This window comes from Mauremys mutica, chromosome 3 (genome assembly GCF_020497125.1).
Source record: "Mauremys mutica isolate MM-2020 ecotype Southern chromosome 3, ASM2049712v1, whole genome shotgun sequence".
In the NCBI taxonomy this organism is placed as follows: Eukaryota; Metazoa; Chordata; order Testudines; family Geoemydidae; genus Mauremys; species Mauremys mutica.
Window position 1 is genome coordinate 203,757,755 of NC_059074.1, and position 12,592 is coordinate 203,770,346.

Below are 12,592 nucleotides of genomic sequence, written 5' to 3' on the forward strand. Positions count from 1 at the left end.
GCTTCCTGTGCCATCATGGGCAATTTCTCTGTGTCCTAGTTCCCGGTGGGGAAAATAATATAGCAGGGTGGATTTGATTTAAATCACTAGTCAGGAAGACTCGATTTAATCATGGCTGTCTACATAAAAGTGCATTCTTGTTGGTTGTTATAACCTTAATACATATTCTTCACAACTCAGAGACAGATGTAGGTTTCATTTTTAGAAGGTACACACTACGCATTTTTAAAGTGATTTATTTTGAAAAAATTTCAGATTAGTTTTACAGCTTGTCAAGGTTCCTCCCCCACTCTGAACTTTAGGGTACAGATGTGGGGACCTGCATGGACACTTCTAAGCTTAATTACTAGCTTAGATCTGGTAACACTGCCACCATCCAGAAATTTCAGTGTCTGGATCACTTTCTGTCCCCCCAAAACCTTCCCCTCCCTGGGCAGCCTTGAGAGGCTTTTTCACCAAGTTCCTGGTGAACACCGATCCAACCCCTTGGATCTTAAGACAAGGAGAATTTAACCATCCCCCCCTCCCTTCTCCCACCAATTCCTGGTGAGTCCAGATCCAATCCCCTTGGATCTTAACACAAGGAAAAAATCAATCAGGTTCTTAAAAAGAAAGCTTTTAATTAAAGAAAGAAAGAAAGGTAAAAATTATTTCTGTAAAATCAAGATGGAAAATACTTTACAGGGTAATCAGATTTATATAGCCCAGAGGAACCCCCTCTAGCCTTAGGTTCAAAGTTACAGCAAACAGAGGTAAAATCCTCTCAGCAAAAAGGAACATTTACAAATTGAGAAAACAAAAATAAGACTAACTCGCCTTGCCTGGCTATTACTTACAAGTTTGAAACATGAGAGACTGATTCAGAAAGATTTGGAGAGCCTGGATTGATGTCTGGTCCCTCTTAGTCCCAAGAGCGAACAACCCCCGAACAAAGAGCACAAAAAAAAAAGACTTCCCTCCACCAAGATTTGAAAGTATCTTGTCCCCTTATCGGACCTCTGGTCAGGTGTCAGCCAGGTTTACTGAGCTTCTTAACCCTTTACAGGTAAAAGAGACATTAACCCTTAACTATTTATGACACAGCTATATCAGAAAATGAATGTTTGGTTATTTCATTTACCAAAGGTAATTGAAGCAGATATTTATGAAGTCATGGGGAGGTGAACTATTTCCAATTCAACAGGCTAATCATCAGACCAGTTTCCTACTGGAGGCTACTCTATGCCAGCTGCCTGTGGCTCCAATATGGGTTATGGCAGTCAGATAATGGGAGTATAGGGATATACCCCCTATACATCCACAGGGGGCACGGTGAAGTAGGAGCCATTACAATGGCATGGTCTCAACAAAGGATTCCTCCATACTGGAGCCATCCTCTTATTGGCAACTATTACAGTTTTAGGGCTGCTTTGAGTTGACTCCAACACAGCAGATCTGGGCCCATGATTTCAACTGTACAGGACTCAGGAGGAGAGAAAAATAAAAACTTATATATTTAAATACATCTCATTTGGCCTAACATTTCTTCTCCATATTTAATGGTGCCAATATCTCAGGACCTCCCAAAACATGTACGTCACTTATTTGACTTGGCCTTTTCCACGGCTGGGGAAGCAGAGGACTCCAGAGGAAGCCAGAAAAGAGGATAAAGGTATGAGGGTCATAATAGGAGGACTGAATCGCTGAAAAAGTCTGAAGAGGGTCCTGGAATTAGTTCAGGACTCAGGAGGGCTGTAACAGCTGAAAGTCAGGAATTTTGTCCTGGGCCAATGGGAATTCTATATTTCTGCTGTCATAAAAATCAAATTCTGTCTCTGTTTGCAGATCTGGAGACTCCTGTGAAATGTTACTGATTCGTTTCTAGTCAGTCAGTGCGGAAAAGGCCTGTGTGAATGCCCACACTACCTAGACACAGCCGGCAGGGCACAGGATCAAATAAAAATAGATTTGTGATCACCCTGTTAGCCGGGTCTTGTTCATTTTTAACACATCACAGTTCTCCCAGGCTCATATTTAAAACCCAAAGGCTGAGACATTCAAAGCCACTATAAGGGGATTTAGCTGCACAACTCCCAATAATTTCAATGCATTTAAATCCCCTGCATGGCTTTGAAAACGTCAGCTCAGCACTGTTGCAGCCTTCCAAGGGCCCAAAGAACCTAGCTCTGAAGCGATCAGGATCTTGAAAATACCCCTCTCTCAATGCCCAGACACACACACGCACACAAAATGCTGTACCTTACATGGGTATTGTAAGCAGACCTCTGAGCAAAGCTGGCTGGGCAGCGTTCACACTTATAAGGTTTCTCTCCAGTGTGGGTTCGAATGTGAACTGTCAGGCCGCATTTGGAGCTGATAACCTTGTTGCAGTATGGACATGCCTGGGGATTCCTTTTCTTTTCATGCACCCTCCGGATATGGTCATTTATATCCTTCCGGCGCTTGAACCTCTTCTCACAAAACACGCAGGGGAAGCGCCGCTCGTCATTGTGAACCGTGAGGCGGTGCTGCCTGAGGTTCTGGCGATTCGAGAAGAGCTGGTCGCACATATTGCAGCTGTGTTTGAGGACTATGTTGATGTCGTGCTCCAGCTCCATGTGTGACTGATAGTGTTTGATGAAATGGAATGACTGGTTACACTTCTCACACGTGTACATTTTTGGCAAGACTTTTGATACGTTGCGAGGTGATTTCCTACGTTCGGTTTTACTGGGGAGCTCAGAAATTAAACTATTTTCATCCTCCTCCTGGCCAGGAAGCACACTTTTAATCCCTGTGCAGGTTTCCTTTGAGTCTGACCAGTTTAGGGCACAATGGCTTGTCTTATTTTCCTCTGGGGTGACTGTATCCATGCTAATCATCTCACCTGTCTCTATTTTGTTCCGTTTGTCTGACTTTACCATCCCAGCTTTCGACTCTGGAAGATCTGTCCCACCTTTATTGGGATTTGCAGGTTGTCCATCAACAATCTCGTAGTCTGGTAGTAATTTTCTGCATTCCTGGCTGTCCCAAAATTTTCTCTTCATGGATGTCACCCCAATTTGGGAAGAATCATTCACTTCATTGTCTTCTGCTTGCTGGACACGAGCCCACTGGGACCCACCATTTTCACATATCTGACCTTTCAAGTGGACACTCAAATCTAAGGCGTTTCTACCCTCTGCCTTCATTTCTTCACAAATGTCAAGCAAATCCTTGCACTCGAGTCTCTCGGCTACCTCCTTCATCCGATGCAACTTTTCTGCGTCAATCTCTACTTCTGCAGTGTAGACAAATTCCAGAAAGGAGGTAAATTCTTCTGTATAAATGTCCTGTAGAGTCACAGTGCAATTCTTAGCATCCAACATCTCACCGTGAAGAAAAAGCCCTTTAAAGTAATTGCTGGAAGCAGCCAAGACAGCCTTATGAACCAGAAACTCCTCCTGGATCCCTAGGTGCTCAGTATGAACCGTCACATCACAGAGGTGACCAAACTGATAGAGCGAATGCAGCGCACTCAGAAGGTTTGAAGCAGCAACTTTGGATTTCATTAGAATTTTCTTCTTCTCCATCCTGCCAGAAAAAAAACCCAAGAGAGTCCATTAGAGCACATCTCATCCACCTGCACCAATCATCTTCACATTCATCTTAACTGCAAAGTAGGCCATCACACTTACTCACACTAGTGATTGAGAGACTCATTGGCATTATCCCCATTTCACAGATGGACAAACTGAGGCACAGAGAGACGTAATTTGCCAAAGGTCACCTAGCAGGCCAGTGGCAGGTTGGGAATTGAGTCCCAATCCAGTGTTCTACCCAGTAGGCCACACTACCTGCATGACAGCAACAGATGGTTAAATCTTTGTTGAGCAGAGAGTCTAGCGGGTTTTTAATGAGCATACCCAGGCTTGTAGATTAATGGTGCAAGTTTGTGAGGTTCTACTGTTCGCAAAACTTAAATTGTATGGATATTACTTACAGAAATATATAGAACATGGGAGGAAATAGAGACACAGATCTGGTTTAAAATTTTGGAAATGTTGACAGTATTTTGGCCAAAAAAAATATTGAGAACTTCTTGCTGGTTTTCATTCAGCCTAAAGCAACTGAAATTTTGTGATGAAAAATTTCAAACGTTTTTCACCAAAAAATTCTGCATTTTGCCAATTATCTCTAGGCACGTCTAAATATTACAATAAGACAGAAGCTTGATGGCTCTGTGGCTTTTCTGCCTCTAGACGCACAAGACACTAACACTGCATCTTAAACTATGAACCCTGAGGGGCAAAGACAGTCTTTTTGTGTGTGTTTGTACAGGTCCCAGCACAATGGTGTCATGATACTGACTTGGGCCTTTGGAAGACACCATAAATGTTTACTAATATCATACAAATGCATCAATTATAGTACTGGATATCATTATTACTCTGGAATAAATTATTGATCTAATAGGTTATGTCAATTCCACTAGCCCCATATGACCCGATTAGTACTCCTCACCCTAAAGAGTTTTATTCATAGGAAGTTACAGACACCCACCTACTGGTGCCCAGTCTGAGAGGTGTGATAAGATGGGGTTCTCCGATCTTTGAGGCAGATTTAGATATAGGTCCAGACGGCTCATGCCAAGTCATTTCAAAACTAAATGATGAAAATGCTAAAACAGTCACTACATTACCTAGGACATTAGTAAGGGATTCGTAGCTAGGAACTGATTTTGATCACTATATTATCCATTTAGTATCTCCAAGGTATATCCCACAGCTTTGAACAACTCTGGTAGCACACAGTAATGTCCCAATTCTGATATACTTACTCACACTGAGCCGTACTGTACTCCACTACTAGTGCCAATGCAGTCATTAGGACTATTCCTGGAGTAAGGAACTGTTCAGTGTAAGTAAGGGTTTCAGAATCTACCCCGAAACTGGCAAACCTTTGTGTATGAACCAAAATATCTATACAGTGGGTAGTTACTCACTATTCCTCATAACCCTTAGCCTACTATGGTATGCTGAGATTCAATATAATTCATGGAGTAAATTAAACTGCTCCAGTTTGTTTGGCATATCTTCCCTTATAGTGCTAGGAAAACAATGGCTTTAGGTTGCTGTCTCGTGACAGGTACAGGTCTTCCCCTTGCTACAAGTCCTACCCATACAGAGTAGATAGACTCCAAATTCTTTACCCGGGTACCTTTTAGTTAGTACAGGGGATCTTAGTAGTATAATGTAGTACGGTGATCTAACCTATTGGATGTACTTATGTGGCTTTAGAGTAAGTTTCTAGCCCTCCTGGATATAAAATTAACCTCCCAAATGCAAAACAATTAGAAATCAGTGATGCACTGCTGTCTGCCTGAGTCTGCAGACAGCCTGAAACAACGACTTGGAGGTGTGAACTCCTTTTCTCCAATTCATCTCATAGTGATGTTAACTTGAGAGCATAACAGTGACACATTAAATAGTTAATGGTTCATAATCACTGATAATTTTATCGTATGATATGGGGAAAAGGGTGGAAGTGAAAGCCAATAGGAAGGAACCGGCTTTTGCTGTAGGGAAGGATACGCAGAGAAAAGACAGGAGGGAAAAACAAGAGGGAAAAGTTGAGAAACAGAAAAAAAGAGAGAGAAGGAAAAGAAGCAAGGCAGATACAGTGGGTGTCCTAAGAGTAAGTTCGTTTTCACACTGAGCAATTGATGAACGTGGCTTTAATAAGAATAAACTAAAAATTTAGTTACTAAATCAAGGCCTGATTCCACCCTTGACCTTTGTGGGGATCTTCCACTGACAGCACTGGGAGATCCACTGCAGATTGAGGGCAGTATGGAATCCTAAATGAATGCCCCAACCATAACTAAAAAGGTATTTGGCCCACTCCAAAACTGAGTTTGACAGTCCTGGTCTAGTAGAAGATTAAAAAGTCTTATTATTTAATGTGCATTTACCTAAACCGTATAACTTATTTACAAATAAATTTTAGAACCTAGAGAGGAGCACTAGGCCAAAGCAAATAGCTGGAGTGGCTCTCTTGTTTGTTGGCTCCGTTTTACAGGATGCAAAAGGTAGGTGGTGCAGTTACTTTAACCTTGATGTTGGAGTGTTTGCTTCTCAGCCCAGTAGTAACAATTTACATGAAGTTTTACTTTTGTTCTTTATGTGAATTACATGTTTGACATGACATGAAGTACATTACTAGTGTATATAAAATGTGCAAATAAGAGGGCAAACTTGCCTTCAACATACTGTCCCGTGATGCATAACCATTGATATACACCATAATGAATGGCTTTGAATAACGAGCTTAATAAGCTCACTTGTTGCAGTAGCAATATTCTCAAAGCTAATCCAATAAAAACAGCAATAATTAAAACACATTTTAAATCTGCAAGGCATAAATAATTCATGATTTGTGACTTCTAAAATAATGTTAATGCACTGTACGTATTTCCTGGCTGCTATGTATTCCAGGATTTCTTAGCAACTCGTGACCAACTATATTTTTCCAGGGAACACATTTTTAAGGATGGGATAGGATTTTATTCGGGATTTCTGTTAGAAAGACAATGATAATAAGCAACCTGGAATACTTCCGAACACTCCATGCCATTAATTTTGATTTAATTTAGGGCTCAACCCTGCTAGCACTTATGTATGAGTAACTTTACTCATGTGAACAGTCCCATCAAAATCAATGGAATTACAGCTGCTGGGAAAGCTACAAGCTGCGCATGTCTGTAGGACTGGCTCCTTATTCATTAACCTGATTTGAAACAGAAGAAATATGCTCCTCCATACCAGTGAATTTTAAAGAAGGTTTATTTAGAGAAGAGGGAAGCAAAATACCTTTGTTAAAGGAAAGTACTTTTCAGAAGAGTAAAAAGATGTGCGTGTATATTGGAATATGTCACCGAAGGCAGAAATTGACCCATTTGTTAGCTTAATCTTAGTCCTACCAGCACAAGATTGTTCATACACAGATTTCTAGAAATGTACAGTAAACAACACAGCAAAAGGCACAAGCTAACACACTAAAAATAGCCGTGTGGACACTGTTGCTAGGGCTCTCAAACCCACCCGACTTCCTAGGCTGGAGAGCCCGACCTCCAGCCTGAGCCGCAACATCCACACTAGCTCAAGCCCTGCTAGCTGCTACCTGGCCTGGGAGGTTTGCTCCCAGCTGCCACGCAGACGCACCCCAAAGGTCCGAGAACAGCTGGATGTGGCAGGCTGAAGAGTCACTCAGGGATGTTGCTTTACTCAATTGGCTCCTGCTCTTGCCATTCCAGACTATGAGCCAATGAATGGTGGTGCTGTATGCACCAACCTCTCCCCTGCACACCTTGCCTATCTTGTGTCTGTCCCAGTGCTCAGGCTGCCTGACCACAGTCTCTCAGTGATGACTGTGCCACTGATCACTGGGAGGGGCCATGTTTCGGCTGCAGGGCTCCGAGATAGGAGGGGAGCGCTGACCAGAGATGCTGCTGTAGATACAACCACAATAATTACACATGCTGCATTCTGAACTGAACACAGTGCTGCAGCCACAGAACCACATTGTGAGTGTATACATTAATTCACCCTTCAGCAGTGCAACAGATGTATTGCCATAGATTATCTTAGCACTAAGAGGCTAATGGAGAAGTTATAAACGGACGATTAACTAACATAGGGGGGACACACTCTGGACTTGGATGACTAGGACTTTTGGATAAAGGGAATTTGCATTAATACTATGCTGAAAAGCCAATACCAAGGGGCGGCAGGTCTGGGTCTTCGGCGGCAATTCGGCAGTGGGTCCCTCAGTCCCTCTCAGAGTGAAGGACCCACCGCTGAATTGCCACCGAAGAGTGGAGTGGCGCGATCGCGCTGCTGTGATTTTGGGGTTTCTATTTTTGTTTTGTTTTTTTGCCGCTTGGGGCAGCAGAAAACCTGGAGCCGGCCCTGCTGAAAAGGACCATTAAAGTACAGCTAGAAGGCCTTGATCCTACAGACACTTAAGCAATTGATTAAGTATATTTGCCTGAAGGGTCTGATTGAGTTTACATGTGTAAAATTGGGCACATGCGTAAGTGCATGCAGAATTGGGGCTCTGATTAGTAGAATAAAAACAAATGCATGATCTTTCACACAAACTTTAAAAAGAAAAAAAACAACAACAAATGCACCTCCCTTCCATAATTTTTGGGCCATCACAGTTTTGGACTGTAAAACTTGGACCATTTAGGGAAACTATATTTTACTGAAAAACGGTTGATTTGTCTGGGTCTTGCTAAAAGGCAACTTTAAGAGCAAAAATAGAGGCAGTAAAATTAAACTGCTTTAAAATGTATCCCATATGGGGGTGACTCCCTCCAAAAGTATGAAACGTGGCAGGCCTGCACATCTAATTGATGACAGCAGCATTATAAAGGGACACTGTCCTCTGGCAAAACAAATAAATCAGAGTTCTATCTGAAAGCTTTGTGCTCATTCAAGTTACAAGTAATATCCTAAAATGACTAATTAAAAGAGATTAGAGAAAAACGTTATTTGCCTCCCTCTTCTCGGTCCGCTTACTTTGCACACTACAGCAGTTTAGTCAGTCTGTTTCACTGTTTTCCCTACAGTCAATGTCAGGCTTTAAAAAAGAAGGTACTGTACTGAAATATTCTTACTCTCCATTGTTTAAAGGTGCTGGTGTAACACAGACAGGAATTTTAAAAATTAGTTCCCGATCCTGCAAATTATTAAGCATGTGCTTAATTTTCAGTATGTGACCAGTGCCACTGAAGTCAATGGGACTATTCACATGCATCACATGAAGCATGTGCTTGCAGGATCAGGGCACAAGCCAGTACAGTGTGAGGAGTCACAAGCATGGCAGGGACTGGGACAGCAACCCTAACACTATTAAACACCACAGAGTGCTCAACCTCAGGTTGCCAGCTGTACTAGTTTTAACTGAGCAAAGATGTGTAGCTGAGGGCAGGTGCCGGCGATGACATGTGGCTAGTACAGCAGCAATTTGAGCTGCAATGGCAGGGGCCGTCAGCAGAGCAGGGCTTAGTTAGAGGGGGCCAGGGAGCTAACGGGAGTGGGGCAACTATCATGCAAACCCTTCAGCACAGGATTCAGTTGTGGGAGGCAGGACGGTAGCAGCCAGTGTGTTACCCAAGCCTTACCCTTCCGCACAGGGATTAGCTGTAGGGGATAGAGTCCCCGAGCAAGCCCCCAGCCTCACCCATCAGCCCAGTGTCTGTCTACAGGAGGAGCAGGCAGGATATATAGCTATAGGAGCAGCCCCCAACCTTACCCATTAGCACAGGTAAGGGGCAGGCCAGGTATAGCTACAAGGGCAGCCCTAGCCAAATTACCCATCAGCCCAGTGTCTGTCTATAGGGGCCAGGCAGAATATATAGCTATAGGAGGAGCTCCAGCCATATTATCCAATGGCACAATGGTTGTCTATCCATGTCTATCATGGATATAGCTATGGGGTTGGGCAGGGTATAGCTACAGGGGCAGTCCCCAGTCTTTACTAATCAGCACCGTTTCTGCCTTCAGGAGTTGGGCAGTGTATACCTATACAGGTCCGCAAAGCTATGGGATAGACAGGATTTAACTATATGGGTTATAGAGCTATAGGGGCTGCAGAGCTATGGGGCGGGCAGAGCATAGCTATAGGGGGCTGTGCTGCTATGGGGTGGGAAGAGCATAACTATAGCGGCTGTAGTGCTATAGGAGTGGGGAGGGTGTAGTTATAGGGGCTGTAGTGCTACAGGAGTGGACAGGATGTAGCTATAGGGGCTGTACTGCTATGGGGCGGGCAGGGTATAGCTACAGGGGCTGTAGTGCTATGGGGCAGACAAGGTGTAGTTATAGGGTCTGTAGTGCTATGGGGGCTGTAGTGCTATGGGGCAGGCAGGGTGTAGCTATAGGGGCTGTAGTGCTATGGGGCAGGCAGGGTGTAGCTATAGGGGCCGTAGTGCTATAAGGGTTGGCAGGGTGTAGCTATAGGGGCCGTAGTGCTATAGGGGCGGGGAGGGTGTTGCTATAGGGGCCGTAGTGCTATAGGGGCGGGGAGGGTGTAGCTATAGGGGCCGTAGTGCTATAAGTGTTGGCAGGGTGTAGCTATAGGGGCAGTAGTGCTATGGGGCGGGGAGGGTGTCGCTATAGGGGCCGTAGTGCTATAGGGGCGGGGAGGGTGTCGCTATAGGGGCTGTAGTGCTATAAGTGTTGGCAGGGTGTAGCTATAGGGGCCGTAGTGCTATAGGGGCGGGGAGGGTGTAGCTATAGGGGCCGTAGTGCTATAGGGGTGGGGAGGGTGTCGCTATAGGGGCCGTAATGCTATAAGTGTTGGCAGGGTGTCGCTATAGGGGCCGTAGTGCTATAGGGGCGGGGAGGGTGTCGCTATAGGGGCCGTAGTGCTATAGGGGCGGGGAGGGTGTCGCTATAGGGGCCGTAGTGCTATAGGGGCGGGGAGGGTGTCGCTATAGGGGCCGTAGTGCTATAGGGGCGGGGGAGGGCGTAGCTATAGGGGCCGTAGTGCTATAGGGGCGGGCAGGGCGTAGCTATAGGGGCCGTAGCGCTATAGGGGCGGGGAGGGTGTCGCTATAGGCTACAGGGGGGTAGCCATGGGGCAGCCCAGCCTTACCCTGCCAGGCGGAGCGCGCTGCTCTCGCGCAGTCTCATGGGGCTCGGCTCCTGCCCGCGCTGCGCTGCCCTCCGCACCGCCGGACTCAGCAGCGCAGGTCTCTCCCCCTCTGCCCGCGCGATGGTACAGCCCGGGGGACCGCGCGCCGAGCGCTCCGCCTCCCGCCACGGCCACCATAGCTGCGCCGCGGGGGCCGCTCCACCGACGCTGCCGCGGGCCTGCTGCCCAAACGCAAGATGGCCGCCCAGTGCACATCGGAAGCGTCACCCCGCCCTCCACGGCCATCTTGGGTGTGGGCAGCAAAGCTATCCCCGCAGGGAGCTGCCGGGCGCTACTTGTCGGCCATCTTGAGTATGGGCAGCGAGACCCCTTTCCCTCAGAAGGACCCCAACGAGTCGGCCATCTTGGATGAGGGCACAGAACAGCAGCCCCTGTGTGGGCCGCAAAAGGCTGCAATTGCCAGGAGCCCCTCCAGCCCCCAGCCCTCCACTCCTCCCTGCCATGGGGACCCCCCCACAGCTCTGCCCTCCCTGCATTGGGTCAGGCCCCCCCAGCATGAGGTTGGCTTAACTCCCCCTCCCCCCGACTCCCCCACAGCATCCACACAAGGCTCAGGGCCGGGAGTCCCGTCTATGGGGCTGCAGCCCGTGGGGCTGGACGTGAACTAGCCCCCACAGTTTGGTGGTGTTCGCAGCCCGCCTGCCCTCGGTGACACGGAAACAAACAGAATTAAGCCCCACCCCCACCTTCCTCCCCCCAGTGCGTTAGGTGCCTTACAGACAGCCCCATTCAGCATCAGCGCCCAGAAACCTGCTCCCCCTCACGGCCCCTGGGCCGGGGCCCCTCACCTCCCCCGACTCCTGGGCAGGGAGGTGCCCAGCCAACCGCCTTCCGCACCCTCTCCCATGCAGGCTCGTGTTGCAATGCAGCACGGTGACCAGTGCTCACATAGGCCCTTTATTGACGTTAGTGGGATCAACAGGAATACATGACCTTACATTTTTACAAAGAATCTCAGGGTCCAACCCAATGGCCTCGTAGCATCATCACTTTCTGCCAGCTGAAGGATAACTTACTTGTGTCCTTAGGAAGGATTATTCTTTCGTGCCTCTTATCACTGACACTGCGTCTTTACAAAATGAAAATGTGTAACCCCTGTCTGTGCAATACTTCACCCACCTTGTCTCTCTGTGCCTCTAGGAGTATCTGACTAGGGTTGACAACCCTCCAGGATTGCCCTGGAGTCTCCAGGAATTAAAGATTAATCTTTAATTAAAGATGATGTCATGTGATGAAACCTGCAGGAATATGTCCAATCAAAATTGGCAACCTATAGCTGACTGTGAATTCTAGGAAAGCTTAGATGAAGTTACATATAGTGCAAGTGAGTACAGAAAGCACTTGCTTACAAAAAAGAAGCATCTTTATTCTGCTAACTCACCTGATTGAAACCCACATGCTTTCAGCTCCTAACGGAGGCTGTTTTGTTTTTCTGGGCTAGAAGCATGTAGCAACAGCAGATATTGACTTCTTGCGTGTATTTAAAATGCTGTTGAGTTAGAATAATAGAAAATTAGGGTTGGAAGAGATCTCAGGAGGTCATCTAGCCCCCTGCTCAAAGCAGGACCAACCCCAACTAAATCATCCCAGCCAGGGCTTTGTCAAGCCAGGCCATAAAAACCTCTAAGGGTGGAGATTCCGCCAACTCCCTAGGTAACCCAGCTGGAGTAAAACTGCAAGCAGCAGGAGGAAGTTCTTGCTTTTCATCAACCCCTCACATCAGAGCCCTCGCTCCAGCAGTGCAGAGGCTAAAGGTGTCTAAGAGCTTCACAGCAGGAGAAACTCTGATGTGCACAGGTGATGCATCTGCAGGGGTTTTGACAGTGACTGTACATTAAAAAAACAATGAGGAGTCCGGTGGGACCTTAAAGACTAACTAACAGATTTATTTGGGCATAAGCTTTCATGGGTA

The 12,592-nt window shown here is 46.3% G+C and overlaps 1 protein-coding gene across 3 annotated transcripts in view; it reads right to left on the reverse strand.

The window, feature by feature from the left end:
- LOC123366223 (GDNF-inducible zinc finger protein 1-like) overlaps positions 1 to 12,592 on the reverse strand; it is a 180,569-nt gene that overhangs the window by 12,767 nt on the left and 155,210 nt on the right. For 2 of the 3 annotated variants that reach the window (XM_045009468.1, XM_045009467.1), the window contains exon 6: positions 2,239 to 3,552. In XM_045009468.1, the coding sequence (XP_044865403.1) occupies positions 2,239 to 3,552 (1,314 nt within the window). Of the gene's footprint in view, positions 1 to 2,238; positions 3,553 to 10,620; positions 10,781 to 12,592 lie in introns of those variants that run through there. The other variant, XM_045009469.1, reaches the window with a different exon arrangement.